Genomic DNA, 18,756 nt, shown 5'->3' on the forward strand with positions numbered 1-18,756 from the left:
TTTTATTCACTGATCATTTCCCTCTGATTTTAGATAAAAGTTATGGGTAGGGTTAGGGATAGGGACATGGTTAGGAATACATTTTCAGACAGGAATGTTGTTCTGGAATCAACAAAATAAGTTGACCCAGGAACATGCAAAATCATGATGCAAAAGCTTTACGATACAGGAAAATTATAAAATAACACAGATTCAGATTAACATGAAAAGCATGCACACATTTTAAGATAAAATGTCCTTTTTAAAGAAAAAAAGGTTTTGTGCATGCATTATTGCATTAAACATCCAAATATTATTAACTACATTTTTTAAAGATCTTTTTAAGTTCTTCATTTTAGGGTTGTTATGACTTATGATGTCATTTTATGATGACATTGGAAATGAAAGGGATTTCCCAAGAAAGTACATTTAAACCTTACATTCAGTTTTACATTCACATTCACATTCACATCTTGGTCAAGCATGAGCCGGACCATCTTTCTCCTGTCCTTGGTCTTATTGATCTGCATGGATTTTACTGAGGGTAAGAGCTTTTTCACATCTTATCATGACATTGAGCCTACAATTGTACATGTACTATATGCTTTATGAGTACAAGTTTGAGTACTTGTTTAAATCCAACATCTTTTTGCATTTTTTGCATAATAGTGAGCAGACAAACATCACAAGTCTAACAGGTCACCTAAAGAATAAGTTAGATATTTTACATTCGAGTAACAACATCCATATAGGGTAGCATCTAGTTTTATTGTCTAGTTTTTTATTAATATCTCTGGTTTAGGCCAACGGATGTTCATAAGCAAGCGATGTCTGTGCTCCAGAACATATGACAGTCTGCGGCCTGGAAACATCAAGGAGTGGAAAGTGCACAAACCTAGTGCATTCTGTGACAACACTGAGATTGTGTAAGGCAAATTTATTATTCAGAATGTTTTTTTGTTTTGTGTGTGTGTGTGTGTGTGTGTGTGTGTGTGTGTGTGTGTGTGTGTGTGTGTGTGTGTTTGTGAGTGTGTGTGTGTGGAACAATGCGTAATCAACAAATATGTCAGTGTAAACTAAATCCTCCATATTTTGCCAACAGTGTGATTTTGAAGAAACCTCATATTAAAGTCTGTCTGAATCCTAAATCGCCACAAGGACAACGACTACAATTGAATTAAGACACTCACACCTGGACAGCTGAGCTCCAAGTACACACCAGATCATCCATCAGATGACTAGAGATGTTCAGGGTTCCTTTTGTTATTGTAATTTTGGAAATGGTGTCTCTCAATAAAATTGATTTATTAAAAAAGATCCTTCAATTCAGAAGATGAAAACGCTTCAATTCAGTTTAAATTATACTTTGACGTACTGTATTATAAGAAGGAGAGGCATGAAAGGAATTAGACTGCCAGCACATTCTGCTGTTTCACATGCAGTGCCAGTCTGAATGCTGTCATTGGTCATTTTTATGTAATGTTACTATTGTGTACTTAAAAAAAATTTTTTTGAAGTTTGTAGACTTCTTGAACATTAGAGCAAATGAATGAAATTATGTTTGAGTCTGAATGTATTTGTCATTATTTTTTTATTTTTTTTATGATGTTCTTGTTCATTCAGTGGGGAAACCCACAAATCTTGGAATCTGGTCAACCTATATATATCTGTAACTGCCATTAGAACTGCCTTGCATGGTTTTCAGTAAAGAAGCCTAGAAAAATTGGAGAAAAAAATATTGTTTGTCAAAGAATATGTTGACATAATATTTAGTCAGTGTTTGATATTGAATGGTTATTTATTTTAAACAACAAAAAGTTTTGTTTTATGTATATTGTGCAAAATGTTACATTACATTTTAATACTTTATTTTAAAAACAATCTTAAACAAATGGAATTTAAAAAATAAACATGAATTTATGTCAGAATGTCTTATTATTTAGTTTGGCTGCTTTTGCTTTAATGAGAACAGTTCTCAGACTGAATGAACTCCAAAAGTTTGTGTAAATCCTGATGATCATGTTCTCCAGATTTTAGATGATTCATAGCGCATCTTGATCTTTAATGGAAGAACATCTTCTTTTTTTTCCCTTTTTTTTTATTGAACTAGAAGTATTGCAGAATCTGAAATATTTATTGTGTTGTTCTTATAATTTTTTCCCTTGTTGGATTATGCCCCCTACTGGTCATAATTTGTAAAGGCTGTGTGGCGCAATACCAGCACAAACTGCATCCTACAGTATTTCAATAAATAAACCATATTGTCTTCAAAGAGGATTTAATAATGATAGATCCAGGGTGTTAAACAAGACTGTAAGTCTGTGATAAGTTTGTGGAAATAGAAAAGTAAACAAAAAAAGTCTATAAGGAGTAAGAGTGACCATAAATTAGCCAATGGCCTGTGCTCCTAACCCTAAATTGTTCATTATGCTTTACTATTCTTTATGTTAATTAAGACAGTTTCTCTAAGAAAGAACAATACATTTTTTGAAGGCCACCACAACTGCCATAATATGATTATGTTTCACTGCCATATTAGACCAGTAGATAGCACTAAAGACCATTCAGAGTTTTATTTTGCAGTAGTGATTCAGGGTGGAAGATAGACAGAAGTTCTTGCTTGAGTTTTTAATTTCAGGTATAGCCTACAAGATATATGCAATATATGTGGCAAGGTCCAGAAGGAGGCACTTCTGGTAACAAAGATAACATGTCTCAGAAAAGCTTAAAATGAAACCAAAGCCAAAAAGGTGTTGAACACCACAGTCACCCATGTGAAAAAAAGTACACTTCTATAATGTACTTAAAGTACTCTATTTTTGCGCACTAATTTTGTACTTAATGTACTAAAATTCTTCGTTAGTACTAGGATAATCTAGGATAATCTTAAGAACATCTAAGTGAACTCAACTGTGCTATTTTGAGACAGCATGAAATATGAACTAAAATGTGCTTTTAATATACTATCTCTGTATTTAAAAATATATATTTAGCTACCACTTGTAGTACACTATGGGTTCAAATGTATAAGTGATTACTAAATACATTTTTTAAATACAGAGGTAGTATATTAAAAGCACATTTTAGTTCATATTTCATGCTGTCTCAAAATAGCACAGTTGAGTACACTTAGATGTTCTTAAGATTATCTTAAGAAGTACTAAAGAAGAATATTTAGTATATCAAGTACAAAATTAGAGCACGGAAATAGAGCACTTTAAGTATATTATAGAAATGTACTTTTTTTCACCTGGGCAAGCTACTTCCTGAAACTTACATTTGATCCTGTGGAAATCTTTGGATTTCTTATTAAATGAAATTATGTAGAATGAAAATGATTTTGTTACATTAGAAAATGGTGTTTTATTGGAGTTTATTAATGCCAAAAGTAAAAAAAAAGAAAAAAAAAGAAAAACCTGTTGAATTGCACTAAACGGAAAAAATGTGCACTGCATTAACCGTGTTTGCATTTTAATGCATTGTATTTTTAGGGCTTGCATTTTTGTGGGCTGAAATTCAACATGGTCATACATTTATGCTGTGAATATTTCAATTCAAAAAACATTTCACCCTCATTTTCATTATTAAAAATTCAAAGATTCATATTGACCTTTCAGATTTAACTTCCAACATATTCAGTCTGTTTAAAAATACAACCTAAAATATTCAAGAGGCAATTTTTGGTCCATTTTATTTCGCTTTATAAATTCGCTTCCACAAATTTAGTGGTTCAAATTCGACAGAAAATTCAACATTGGACATCCAGGAACTGCAGGAATAGCATGATCTCCATCTGCTGTTAGTCGCCTCACCAGCAGGTGCCGCAAACGGCTATTAACGAAGACCCAAACAACAGCTAGAGAATCATTCGTTCACAAAAACGGATTTATTAGTTTCACTTTAAAAAATGCATTCACTTAAAGTACACATGAAATCAAAATTGACCTTAATTATTTTGTTAGCTCAAATTGCTAGTTTTGTGGTGAACATTTCATCCGTGCAAGTCAATCCACACGTCAATGTTTGGCTTCGTAATATTTAATCAAAATCTGAAAATGCTTCTCCCCTCTGCAACGGTGCCCCTTCTCTGATAACGTCAGTTTGACGGCTTGGGTTGAAAACGCTTAAACCACTCCCCTCTGAGTCTGCTATGGAGAGGAGGAGCACCTAAACTAGTGTTTCTCAACGGGGGCGGTACCGCTCCCCCGGGGGCGTTGAGAGAACAACGGGGGGCGTTGGAAGCAAGATTTTTAAAAGGGGGGCGTTCACGAGTTTACACCAAAGATCCAGGCAAGACAAGATTAAACTTGTAATTACTTGCAAAAGAATTGCCTACAACATTCTAAAATCTGCCAGTTTAACGCAACATGTAAGCTAGGCTATGTATGGTTTCTTTTGCAACGATTATTTTTTCCAGTCATAGACCATCGCTCAAGCGCTGACAAGAATTCACGTGCACAAAAATGTGTTTCGCGCTGACAACAATCCGGTGGTGGCTTGAATCCAGCGCTGAACCAGCGGAGGAATGGAAAGTTGACAAGCCATTAAAAAAGTATTGACTTAAGAACCACTTATATTTTCAAATATTTTCAATAAATCATGTTCCCATTCACTCCAGTGACGAATTTTAAAATGAATGAAACTAAATTCTATTTATAATGGTAAAACTTTTACATTTTAATGCCTAATGCCAAAATGTTTTCTTTGTTCACAAAGTAATTTACTGGGCATTACTGTTAACTCAAGACTGTAAGGAGAAAATGACAATTTGATGGATAATTAATTTAAATATATTCTGTAGGCTAATTTCGCCGTCACATCTGAGCGCAAAACGCTGCTTGGATAATTTAGTTAAAAATAATTAATAATACAATAATAATTTAATCTAATTGTTCATATGCGTTTATTCTTGTTAGAAGATTTTTTTTATTTTTTTATTTTACTGATTATGGACACAAATTAATCATGACAAACCAAATAAATTTGAATTGAATTAATTATAGGCCTACCATTGATGATAACAAGCTGATACCAAGGTATTTAAGCCTATAATTATAACATAATTTTTCATGAAAAATCATGATTGTATTTATTTATTTTTTTAAAAAAGTAAGATTAATGTAAGCAGCTTCTTGCAATACTCTCCTAAATGCGTAATAAATCCTAAGTGCACACATTAGCGCTGAAATGACCGTATAGCAGCCTATGGTCGTTTTTACTGTAGAGAATTATCAAAGAAATTCAATAGGCAGACGCAGATTATCTTGAGTTTTGCGTTAGTTCAACTGCGAGTTAAGGTGATGGAAACCATTGGCATACTCATGGTGTGTAGTGACCATTTGTGCGTAAAACACCATGTCATTATGTATTAGGCCCAACAAAGTCTGACAAACAGCCCTCGACATAGAAATCAGATGTTTAAACTCGTAGTTATTTTGTGCGCGAGCGCGTTCATGTGGAAACTGCCAGTATGGGCATATACTTGTTTAACCAGTATTTCATCAGTTCTTCTGCGTCTCCTCGCAGCATTTTAATAAAACGATATCCAACAACACAAATAGCTCTCTCTTTAGTCACAAATTCCCTTCATAATGCAAAGCATGCGACGTGCACGCTTAAGTTTCAGGAAACATCGTCATTGAAGTTTATATGTCTATAATTTATGTAATTATATAATTTATAAGTATTCTTTATATCACAGATTTTCAAACCCTGTGTCACTAGACTTAAAAAATAAATAAAAAATAAATAAACAAAATATATTTGACTTAATTGATTAACAAAGCGAAAGAAAAAACTGTGCCCATACTGCTGAGTTTGATTCATTTTTGTGAGGCGCGGCGCTCCACAAACAAGTTCAAGGAAAGGAAACTGAGATGGCAAAAAGCGCATCCTGTTTTCTTTATTTTGCAAAAGCACAATGTTCTGTTTTTAGTGTGAGTGTATAAAAGTAAACTTCGCAGTATCGAATAATGTCTTACTCATATCTGTAAATTACGGAGTATTTAAGTTGTTTCTGCTGGTATAAGGAAACAGTCGAAGTGATCGCGCCGGCGCCTCGCGTGCGCACTCAACTTATTCATTGCAAACTTGACATCGCAGACTGTTCATTATCAAAATAAAATACCGTCAGCCAAAAACATATAAAAATTACACTGCTCATTTTACATAGCCTACTCCATAGTATCCTATCTGTGCCGTTGAGCGTGACCACCGCTGAAACTGGTCCTGACAAACACATTTTTGCTCATGTGAAGAGGATGATTTTTTTCGTTGATATTGAAACGGGAGTGAAGTACAAATCCTATTTGACATAATAAATAAAAGTACAGCATCCAAATACATTGCTAATATGGAAACACTTGAATTCGCGCCGAACGAGAGGCTGCTTGAGAACACCGGTTTTTACTTTCAGTTTCGCCTCAAATTAATTCGTTTGGGCTTGTTTATAGCTACTTATAAGTTTTTATTCTTGTTCTGTATAAGTATATTATATATTTTATGTATATTATATATTTTAGTATTCTTATGCTTGGTTTGACTTGGTTTGGTCGCGTCAATTAAAAAATGTCGTTCTTTAAAAAAAATCGACAGCCACTGCTTTATATGTTGCGTATGTGTCGGAAAACACAAAACACGGCATGGACCACTTTTGGTCTTATGAGAGGGGGATCCCCCAAATGAGGTGCCGGATCAGATTTCGGAGGTTTCGGCTTGTCCCGGCACAACTTAAGGTCTGCCTGCCACTGTTCAGTCAAATCAAATCTGTTATTTGGCTTTCAGTGACATGCTTTTTAATTATGAAAGCTGCAGTCCGTAACTTTTGGAGCTCTAGCGGTAAATAAACTAAACTGCAGGCGTCTTGGTACTGCAGGTACTGTACTCCACAGCGGTGCCGACTCGAACCAGTCTAATAGTCCCAATATAAACTCTTATTAGGTGTGTAGTAGTGATTCAGGATAAGACAAAAACACAGTTTGGAAAATGGATTCATGATGTTGGCTACTCACCGATTATATAAATTTGGTAGCCTACATTTTAAATACAAAAAAGTTACGGATTTAATATTACTAATAATAATAATAAGAAGAAGAAAACACAGATGTGAATTATACACATTATTATTATTAATACAGAATAATTATCATTATACTTTCAATAAAGACATTTATCCTTTTTGTGTTTGTGTGTGTGTTTGGGGGGCGCTAAAGGACCTGGATAATGGATAGGGGGCGCTGGCCCAAAAAAGGTTGAGAACCACTGACCTAAACTCTGCCCTCTATTCCAGTGGTTCTCAAACTGGGGTACGTGAGTTGACAAAAGGGGGTACGCGAACAAAATGCTGAGTAGTTCATTTAACCTTAAAGTAATATTAAAACAGAGCATGTATTTCTAACCACAGCAAAAATGAGAACACAGCAGAACTACAACACACGTCTGTGTTTCGCGAACAATTCTGCGGCTTTGAACGAATCGTGAGAGTCAATGATTCAATGATTCATTCACAGCCACTTGCTTCATTACTGAATGAATGACTCGATGACTCACTCATAAAAACAGTGACTTGCTGCTACCTACTGGCGGTTTTAGTTTAATATTTAAAAGTATCACTTCGTTTTACCATTATTGCATATTTCTCTATTGAACATTTTTTATTTAAAACATTATTTATTTTATAAAGTTATTCATAAAGGTAAAAATACACACTGGAAAATCAATTTAGGGGCAAATATTGTCTCTTGATGTAAAAGGTGTGACTGCAGTCGAAGTATAAGAGAGGGGGTACGCAGAAGGATGGTATCAAAGCAGTGTAGGCTCACTGGAGGACCCCCAACACTGCAGGTTTTGTCTTTCTCCCTTATTAAACACACCTGATTCAACTCATCAGCCAACCCTGCTGAAAAATCCAGCTAAAACCAGCCTAAACTGGTCAGGCTGGTTTTAGCTGGTCTCCCAGCCTGGTTATAGCTGGTTTTAGAGGGGTTTTGGTTAGCTAGGAGACTGGGAGGCAGGGAGACCAGCTTAAACTAGGTGAACACCATGCAGCTAACCCAGACTGGGAGACCAGCTAAAACCAGCTACTTCCAGCTTAAACCAGCTAAGACAGCCAACCAGCTTAGGCTGGTTTTAGCTGGATTTTTTAGCAGGGAAGAAACTCCATTCCCTGAAATGCGTGTGTCAGACAGAGGACACTTTCAAAATGTGTTGGGGGTCCTCCAGGACCAGGGTTGAGAAACACTGGTTTAGAGAGACTGATTCTTCAAACTGCTTATTAATCATTGAGAACTGAGGTGAAATTAAATGTATATTATGAGAAAACCAAAGTGTTTTTTTTTTACCTTGCATGCATATAAACCTGTTGTAGGAGACTCCCAAAACAATATTAGGAACCTTAAAAGAGGCATAATCGGGGCACTTTAACGTAACATGCAAAAGCGGTTTTCTCCCATATTATAAAGAAATTGCTTAGCGTGCATTGTAACATGTTGCATGATTTTTTTATGGCAAAGCACGTTATGGGCTCATCTGCTTGTTGTAAATAGTATATATATAGTGTTGTGTAAATTGTACAGCAATAAGATGTATGTTTTCACTTTAAGTGTTATTGGGGAATCCTGGAGTATGATGTATGAGGGCAACTCCAGTATTACAGCACAGTCGCACAAGTTATGATAAGAGTTAAGGAAATTAAGCAACCGAGATGTAATTCTTTAGCATTCCTCAGATGTAATGTTTGTTATAGACGGGTTTCTGTGCAACGTCATCACAGAGATGGACGCGCTACTAGGGGGCAGAAAGCAATGTCTCCATTACTGAGAGTTAATTTCTTAATATAATCGGCGGAGTCTGCGCTACCTAGGCTTCCAGAGTAATTGATGCTAGCCATTTCCTCACTGTCACATACCTAACTAGCTGCAGGCTACATTAGAAGCACTCAAACAAGAAAAAGAGGCAGAAGCTGCCTTAGCTGAAGCTACAGCCTTTGAAGCCATAGTTGATGGAGCTGACTTAGAAGAGTCATCTGAAAATGAATGTAAACATAAGAGCTCAACTTTCTACTCACTTAAGCAAACTGATGAATATATTCAGGGTCAAAATGCACACAAAAACAGGCATCATCAAGTTTCAAAACATAGTCATACCATTACTTCAGTCAGCTGACAGAAAGCAACAAAATGCTCTTCCATCTCATAGGCAGTCTATTCAATATTCCCAAGAAACACATCAGCATGTCAGTTCATACAGTAAGCCACTCTTTCAGTCACAGGTCCCACATGACCGATCAGAGTTCCTGAAAAAAGAAGCAAATAGTCAAGATACAATACCTCCTAATGTAGGAAATGCTCCAAAACCTGAAAACTCTGAGATATTAAATTTAGCCATGTTCATAGCATGCAGAGACCTGCTCACTGCTGGTCTCATTAAGTTTGATGACAAGCGTGAGAATTACTTGGCATGGAAATCAACATTCTCAAATGCAATAGATGACCTTGACTTAAAACCTTGTTAAGAGCTCAATAAGGTCAGTTCATATCCTGCCGTTGGACTCTATAGAGTCAGCACTCCTAAATAAAGTTGACTGCTTTCATAGAACCTCTAACAGAGACCCACAATGTCTCAGGGAACTAGCAGATTTATTGCCAGAGATTGAATCTGCCAAAATGGTAGGATACTTACCTGATTTATCTTACCTGAACACTGCACGAGGCATTGCCCCTATTCTTGAGAAGTTGCCATTTGCCCTCCAGGAGACGTGGATGCAACAAGGGTCTAGGTATAAGCAAGAACACAATGTTAGCTTTCCTGCCTTCTCATTTTTCCCCACCTTCATCAGGAGGATCATATAAGAAATGACCTCAGTTTTAAATTGAATCTATCAAACACAATGCTACCTACAGGACAGAGGTTTTCCTCCAGAGCAAAAAGACTACCTGTTTCTGTGCACAAGACTGAAGTAGAGCATGGAATTTCTACAGTAAAATCTAAGCTGGTAGGAGAAGGCTTCAGCAAACAGTGTCCAATTCACAAGAAACTACCCTCTACCCTCTTTGGCAAATTTGATGTCACTGACCATGCATCTCTTTACACACTGAAGATATGTGCAGGTACATCAGAAATCTTAGGACGCAGAGCAAAGGGTTTCATTGTAGAATCAATCAATGACAGTGCCAGTTTCACACTTCCCACACTTATTGTAATGAACTACCCGACAACAGAGCTGAGATCCCTACTCCTGATGCTGCTTGGAGCCATACTCACCTCAAATCAATAGCTCATAATAAGCTACCCTAACTTAGCCCCCAGGAAGCCATTACTGGGCCCACACAGGCTCTTAATGCTGGCCCTGCACGGGCAGCCCTCACTTAGCCCCCAGGAATCCCTCACTGGGCCCACACATGTATGTACAATTATTTTTGTAATTTTACATACATTTGTATGTCATTTAAGAAAACATAAAATGCTGTTTAAAAACACAGCCAAACTGAGCATGGGAAATAAAAGTGGGCTGCTTACACAAAACCTGCATGGGCCCAGAGGTACAAAAGTTGCTCTGGGCTCGAACAGGCTGGCCCACACTGGGCCATCATGGGCTTAATGGCCTGGTTGCACCAGCTAGACGTACACCCGGTCGTAAGACGTAAAATGTGTTTTAAGTCCTGCGTAGAATTAATACCTGTTGCACCATCTGGGCGTAGCGCAAGTCTGAGACTAAATCTTACACCTAGTCAAAGGAAGGTGTAAAGTTAGAAGTCTTGACTTGTTTCCACGGTGAAAATAAAGATAAATATGAACATGCCATCGTGTATGCGCATCGTCTATGCTAAGCGTACCTGTGCCTAGTCGTAGTTTTAGATGGTGCAACAGGTGTAAATATTCATCGGAAAGCTGGACATAACTAAGTCCAGCGTAGAGCTTACACCCAACCTTTTTACATCCAGTTGGTGCAACCGGCCCAATGTGGGAAGTTCGCTAGTGTGGGCTGCTCACAGAGAGCCTGCAGTGAGCCCAAAGCTGTGGGCCTCACCTGGGCAAGCCTGCACCAGGCCTGTTTAGATTTGCCGTGGGCTGGCCCTATCCCACTGTGCCCGCAAAAAGCCAGCATGGCTTGTTTGCAGGGCATGTCTTCAGCAACAGTCCCTCACCAGCTGTGGCCATGTACGGGCTCAAGAAAGCTGCCCTAGAAGGAGAGAAGGAACATGGTTTAGAGGCAAGACAGTTCGTTGAGAGGAATTTTTATGTTGATGATGCCCTGGTATCCCTATCTACAGAACAAGAAGCCAACACACTACTTAAAAATGCCCAACTCATGCTGGCAGCTTCAAATCTTTGCCTACACAAGATAGCCTCAAACTAAATTGAAGTAATGAGTGCATTCCCTCAAGAAGATTTAGCAAAGAACCTGAAGGACTTAGACCTTGCTGTTGACTTTCCCCATATGCAGAGAAGTTTAGGGGTTAGCTGGGTTGTTTCAAAAGACAAATTCAGCTTTCAGGTGTCAGATAATGGAAACCATACACAAGATGAGGGAGCTCACCATGGAGACATGTGACTGGGATGCTCCTCTGTCAGAGAAAATGTTCAATGAATGGAAAACATCGAAAGATTCATTGAAAGAACTGAATAAAATTACAATCTCCAAAGCATACATGCCCACCACTCTCAGTAATGCGCAGAGAAACGAAATGTGTGTTTTCAGTGATGCCTCTATCACTGCCATCGCTGCTGTTGCTTATTTAAAGACCACTGATTCAAATGGCAAAATAAATTTTGGTTTCATTTGTTGAAAAGCCGAGCTCGCTCCTCATCCTGCAATTACAATTCCAAGGCTTGAGCAATGTGCAGCAGTACTTGAAGTGGAGATAGCTGAAACCGTCACAGATGAGACTTATGTCAAATTTGATGCTGTCACCTTTTACTCAGATAGTAAAGTTGTCCTTGGGGATACATTCACAATCTAGAAGAATTTACGTGTATGTGAACAATTTGGTACAGCGTATAAAGAGATCCACCTCTCCTGAGCAGTGGAAGTATGTCCCTACTAACCACAACCCTGCTGATCATGCTTCAAGATCAATCTCAGCAGAAAACCTAATGAACAGCACATGGTTGACAGGAGCAGCATTCTTGTACAAGTCACTTGAACAAGAAGCAACATCTTCAACTCCCATAGACTTAGTTGATCCTGAATCTGATGCTGAGATTCGCCCCAAGGTCAGTGTTTGTGCCACTGAAGTTGTCTGCCATAAACTTAACACTGCATACTTTGAGAAGTTCTCAGACTTGTAACATTTTCTAAATACTATTTCACGACTAAAACACATCACTTGCTCCTTCAGCAAAGACAATAAATCAAAGGAATGCAGAGGATGGCACATATGTAATAAACCACATTCAGCAGGAGATCTGCAAATTGCTAAGGAAATCATAATACGCAGCCTGCAACAGGAGACCTTTCAGGATGAACTAAAGTGCCTTGAGAGAAAAATAGATATTTCTAAGAACAGTCCTCTCTTCAATCTGTTCCCATACATAGATGAGTCAGGCCTACTCAGGATTGGAGGCCGCTTCTCCCAGCCTTTGAGAAAGATGAAGTCAACCCATTAATCTTACCTGGTCGTAGTCATGTCACAACCTCCCAGGTTCAACATCAAGGACGCCATTTCACAGAAGATGCCTTAAGAGCTGCAGGTCTGTGGATTTTTGGTGGAAAATGAAGAATTAGTAGCATTATCCATCATTGTGTCACCTGCCGCAAACTGAGAGGGAAGATAGAACACAAAAAATGATTGACTTACCTGTGGACTGCCTGAGCACTGATTCCCCATTCTCTTATGTCGGACTGGATGTATTTGGACCATGGAAAATCACATCACGATGAACCAGAGGAGGTCTCGCTAGCAACAAACGCTGGGCAGTACTCTTCACATGCATGAGCACACTAGCTATACACATTGAAGGGATTGAATCACTGGACACTTCAAGCTTCATAAATGCTCTATGAAGATTCTTCTCCATTCACGGACCAGCTAAACAGATAAGATCTGATTGTGGTACAAACTTTGTTGGGGCATGCAAAGAACTAAAATTCAGTACAGACACAAGTAACAAAGAAATACAGAATTTCCTAAGTCCCAACGGGTGCACTTGTAGTTTCAACCCATTACACTCATCACACATGGGAGGCAGCTGGGAATGATAGGCATCACCATGTCAATCTCATCCATGAAGTCCTTATCACATTCATGGCAGAGGTTTCAGATATTGTAAATGCTTGTCCATTAATACCAGTATCAACAGATCCGAACAATCCACTCATCCTAACCCCAGCAACACTTCTCACACAAAAGACTAGCACGCTTGTGCTTGTGCACTTCCAAATGGCAACTTTAATGAAAGGGACCTCTACATCCGCCAGTGGAGACAAGTTCAAAGTTTAGCCAACACCTTTTGGCATCAATGGAGAAGGGAGTAACTAAACTCTTCAAAATCGCAGAAAGTGGCAAAGAGAGGAACGTAGTCCTGCTCAAGGAAAGTCAAGTTAAAAGAAATTACTGGCCCATTGGCATTATACAAAAGAGTTTCCCAGGAAACAATGAAGAGTCAGGAAGATTGAAGTTAAGACAATAAAAGACGGAACACCAAAGGTCTACTTACGTCCCATCTCAGACACAGTCCTTCTCCTGCCTTCAAAGATGGAATAAGAGGTGTCATGTTTAGTGATGACATCCTACGAATGCCAGGCAGGGAGTGTTCTGGATCATTCATTTAATGTTTTGTTTTTAATTGATTCCATTTCAAATACATAGTAGCTTTCTTTAAAAAATAGTTGCCATAGTAACTATGGGGGGGGACCTCCCTGAAATGACTTTTTGCAGGTTGGGAAGTCTGCTTTAATCATATTATTTCACATTAAAATACGTTATATGCATTATGAACAAAGAACCGTCATTATTTCCAAGCAACGATGTGCTGAGTTAGCTAGCTAGCTAACCTACCCGGACTTACTGCATATGCATACATCAATATTACATCATTGTCGTCATGATAAATAACACACAATTACTGTACTTGCATTATTGTTAAGGGTAGGTTTAGGGTTGGGGAAAGTGTAGATGTTAATAAAGCCATAAACCACGTTAATATCACGCTGGAAGCACAATCTGATAGGTAACGTTAGCATTTTTCAGATTTTGCTAACGTTACCCACTGTTTCAATGGGAGGTAGTCAAATCTGACAGGGTAGCACAAATTGTCAGAACACCGGCACTTCTCCCCTTGGGTTTTAGGTTTCGAGAAGGGAAAAAATTCCACCACCCCGTCTAAACTCGGGTATCAGATTAACACAATCCATAAGCACAACGCTTCGGCATGTTCCCTCGCTCGAAAGCTTGACAGACCTCCCGCGCCTAGTAACGGTTGCTAAACCACGATTGGCCTGTGGCGGTTTTCGGGCGTGGCTTAGCGAAGGGTCCATTGCATCAGTTAAAGTCATAGACAGTAGCCCTTTATACATTGTCGTGTATCTTTAGAAATAAATAATGGACAAATGGAGTCTTTAAACGCCTCAGATGTAAAGTTATTCGCTGTCAAAGTGACGCCAAAATGAATGGGAGTCAATGGGATGCTAACGCAAGTGAAGTTCTGCTACAAGATGGCGACACGCGGCCGACTTCAACTTCCGGTCGACTTCCTTGGGCACTGGTTAAAGTTAGTACAACACAGAAGAAACTGGATGAAGCCATTCATTTTGTGATCCTCTGTAGAAAGCATTCTCTGTAAGTTTTGATTAATTTGTATTAAATTTGTTAAATTTACTATGTATAAAGCTGTGTAATATGGAATTTCAGCCATTTTAAGAACTATATACAATGAATTCAGATTAGTGTTATTTTGTTGGAGATAACTAAGTAGTTCTATTATATTTACATCTCCTTTCTGTAGTTTCACTTTGTTTCAACATATTCATCGTGGTGTGGAATAAAGCAGCATTCTCCCACAAGCCTACGTGTTGGAAAGAGTTTACCTACTGTATCTGTCTAACTTTGGGAAGAGGGACGCCATTGTGAGGGCAGAATAACTTTTGTCATGAATAAACTTGCTATTTAAATAAACATGTAGTTAAGGACACTAAATAAAGTTTAATGCCTCTTCTGTCATACTTTTCTCCTGTGAACAATCATTATAAAACAATTTAGGATGAGGGCTGTGACATCAGCCATGGGGGAGTAGGGAAATAACTATGGGATTTAATCTCATAAACTCATAAAAGTCTTTTCATTTATTAGGGCTCCCTATGAGTAATCTGTGAATTATGAGTCATACCTCTATTGTAGCAATGAGTGGAGCCTCGTGTGGTCAGAACCCACAGACGCGCCCCCACATGCTAAATATCAGCGCGGGTCCTTGAAGCCTGCTACATCTATTTCGTGATCGGAAAGTGGAACAAAGCCTCAACGCATTGTGTAGATGACATAGGCTACGTCTATAGGCCTACTACTACCCACATATATAGTCTATTAATGAACTTATTAAACCACTCACTTGGTGCTGTGGATTTTGTGGATAATGTTTTGATCAAGTGACTGAATGTCAAATTGCTGTTTACCATTCTGAAGAGATGGAAAAAAAGAAAGAAAAAAAAACCCTGTTTTGCGATTATTAACTAGCCTATATGTTCGGTCGATTCCACAGCCTGATTTTAAGTTTCCAATCGTACTCTATTAGGAAAAATGACATAGGTTATAGTTAGGCCTACGAAATAGCAAAAAAATAAATAAATAAAAAAATAAAAAATTCTAAAAACATTAGAAATGTTCATTTTTGATGGCCTATAACCTTTATTAAGTTATGCAGCCCTTTGAAAGTGTGCTTCGGTCCCCCAGCTGAGAGAACCCCTGTTTAAATAATGCAAAAAGAAATATTTAACCCAGTATCCATAAAGAAGGTTAATAGGACTCTGCTTAATATGATAAAACCAACTGAAGAGGAACAGAGCAGTGAAGATGGAGCTGGCAGACACTTTAAACAATACTCAGAATCAGTGAAGAAGTAACAAAAATAAGTTTCATCATGGTTTAACCCTATGGAAAAAAAGTTTCTTCAACTTTGGCCAATTCTGTTTCCAGGATGTTGATTATTTTACTTTTATATACTTTGCAGATGCCTTTTGTGTATTGCCTTTTATTTTTTATGTAAAAATTCTAGCTATAAAATTATAGGTGAAAATTAGTTCAAATGTAATTTCACCACAAAATGCTGTTAAACTAAATAAAGTAGGTACATAATTTGAGATGTAAATGTTCATGACTTTCAGAAAAACGTCAACAATGTGAGAATTCACCTGTAATCCATACACAATGAGACTGTGGGGGAAAAGAGAGTTAAAAAATAAACACCCATACATTTTCAAGTCATTTTGTCATAGAGTATTATTATTATTTTTTTTTTACAAAAATATGTATTAGTATACACAGAAATGACACGGTTTATAAGAACATTTTGCAACTGAAAAACAAAGGATCCTTTTGAAGTAAACGAAACCAGATCAAAGCTTGAGTTGCTCTCTTTGGGACTTACATTCTAAAATATATACGTGAGAAGATATTTATTATACTGGTTTATGTAGGCTTATGAACATGTAGGCAAAAAGGTTATTGTAAAGGTCAAAAGCAATTTATAGTCAAAAGATCTCTTTGGATTCAGAGACAAAGGTCAATATAGTTTTGATAATTAAACAAAACCCATACAAATACGGCCAAATTAAATAGAACTTTTGCATAATTCATTCATTCATTCATTCATTCATTCATTCACTAATCACAGAATCTTGAAATGAAAACATCTTTTCATATTCACATACTTATTTCTTTGGTTTACCATTTTAAAAAAAACTACAAACTGAAATCCTAAAATGCCTTGGACAGTATTTTTTGCACTGTAAATTTAATAAAATAACAGAGCTTTAAACAATATTACTGTAATTATGTGCTTCATATAGAAACCAGTGATGTTCTTAAAGCTCTCTTCTGGCGGTTTGGCCTACTTTTCTTTTGCAAACTGCTCCAATTTTAATATCAAAACTGCCTTCTTCCAACTGCTGCTTCAGATCCCTCCATTGATGTTCAATTGGATTTATATTGCTTGCCACTTCAGAACCATTTTGTTTTCAACCATTCCAGGATTTTTTTTTGCAGGTGTTTATGGACATTTGTCTTGCTGACCCATGACCTTCGATGCAGGCAGAGCTATCTGATGCTGGTCATGGTGCCTCTTCATTTATGGTAAGACACGTAGCAAAATGCCCAAGCCAGCAGTTGCTCAGAGCTCTGCAGTCTGAAAATAGACAAAATCTTCAGCTCGACAAAGGCAGCATTTTCTGTTCCCTTATTTTGCAATTTCTGTCTGTCCAACAAGGCATTTGTGTTAAACATCAAACTATTTTGGTAAACAAGTTTCAGCAAAATGATCAGACATTGATTATTCATTCTGTACACTAAAATTCCCCATCTTAAACAAAACAAGAATTTGAGTCTAAGCTTGCTTTTTTGTCTTCAGTATTTAGTAACACTATTTTACAGTGTCCTTGCTACACACGTTACATGTAGTTACTGCAGTAAGTAATAACTATAAATTATGCATAATACATGCAGCTAACCCTAAACCAACTCCCAATTCTAACCTTATAGTATGTTGTTAATTACTTAAATGTATAATTACACTGTAACACGGACACCATATAACCATTTATACTAACCATTTAACTTTAATATAAATACAATTTATATTCCTTGTATCAAATATTTTACTGCTCCTGACTTATGTGCGGTTTAAAAATATATAGAAAGAGATTAAAGGGTTAGTTCACCCAAAAATGAAAATTCTGTCATTAATTACTCACCCTCATGCTGTTCCACACCCGTAAGACCTTCGTTAATCTTCGGAACACAAATTAAGATACTTTAGTTGAAATCCGATGGCTCTGTGAGGCCTCCATAGGGAGTAATGACATTTCCTCTCTCAAGATCCATAAAGGTACTAAAAACATATTTAAATCGGATCATGTGATTACAGTGGTTCAATATTAATATTATAAAGCGACGAGAATATTTTTGGAGCGCCAAAAAAACAAAATAACGACTTATTTAGTGATGGCCGATTTCAAAACACTGCTTCAGGAAGCTTCGGAGCACAAATGAATAAGTGTGTCGAATCTGCTGTTCGGAGCACCAAAGTCACGTGATTTCAGCCGTTGGCAGTTTGACACGTGATCTGAATCATGATTCGACACACTGATTCATCTGTGCTCCGAAGCTTCATGAAGCAGTGTTTTGAAATCGGCCATCACTAAATAAGTCGTTATTTTGTTTTTTTGGCGCTCCAAAAATATTCTCGTCTCTTTATAATATTAATATTGAACCACTGAACTCACATGAACTGATTTAAATATGTTTTTAGTACCTTTATGGATCTTGAGAGAGGAAGTGTCATTGCTGGCTATGCAGGCCTCACAGAGCCATCGGCTTTCAACTAAAATATCTTAATTTGTGTTCCGAACATGAAAGAAGGTCTTACGGGTGTGGAACGACATGAGGGTGAGTAATAAATGACGGAATTTTAATTTTTTGGGTGAACTAAACCTTTAAGATTATGCTTGAACGTTGACATTTTACATGGCAGTATTATTATGAATCATCCTATAAAAGCTTAATTTTCCCATAACAGTGAAATCAGTCCTCAGATCTCACAACACAAATGTCAGATGACTGTATTTTTGTG

At 37.3% G+C, this 18,756-nt stretch overlaps 1 protein-coding gene across 1 annotated transcript; it reads left to right on the forward strand.

The window, feature by feature from the left end:
- Positions 1-401: 401 nt before the first annotated feature.
- On the forward strand, positions 402-1,729 carry LOC125266978 (C-X-C motif chemokine 11). Its single transcript, XM_048188159.1, has 3 exons — positions 402-523; positions 782-905; positions 1,082-1,729. Exons 1-3 carry the CDS (start codon positions 463-465, stop codon positions 1,158-1,160), a joined length of 264 nt encoding a protein of 87 aa, XP_048044116.1. The 5' UTR covers positions 402-462; the 3' UTR covers positions 1,161-1,729.
- The last annotated feature ends 17,027 nt before the right edge of the window (positions 1,730-18,756 follow it).

The sequence above is a fragment of the Megalobrama amblycephala genome, linkage group LG4, assembly GCF_018812025.1.
Source record: "Megalobrama amblycephala isolate DHTTF-2021 linkage group LG4, ASM1881202v1, whole genome shotgun sequence".
Taxonomy (NCBI): Eukaryota; Metazoa; Chordata; class Actinopteri; order Cypriniformes; family Xenocyprididae; genus Megalobrama; species Megalobrama amblycephala.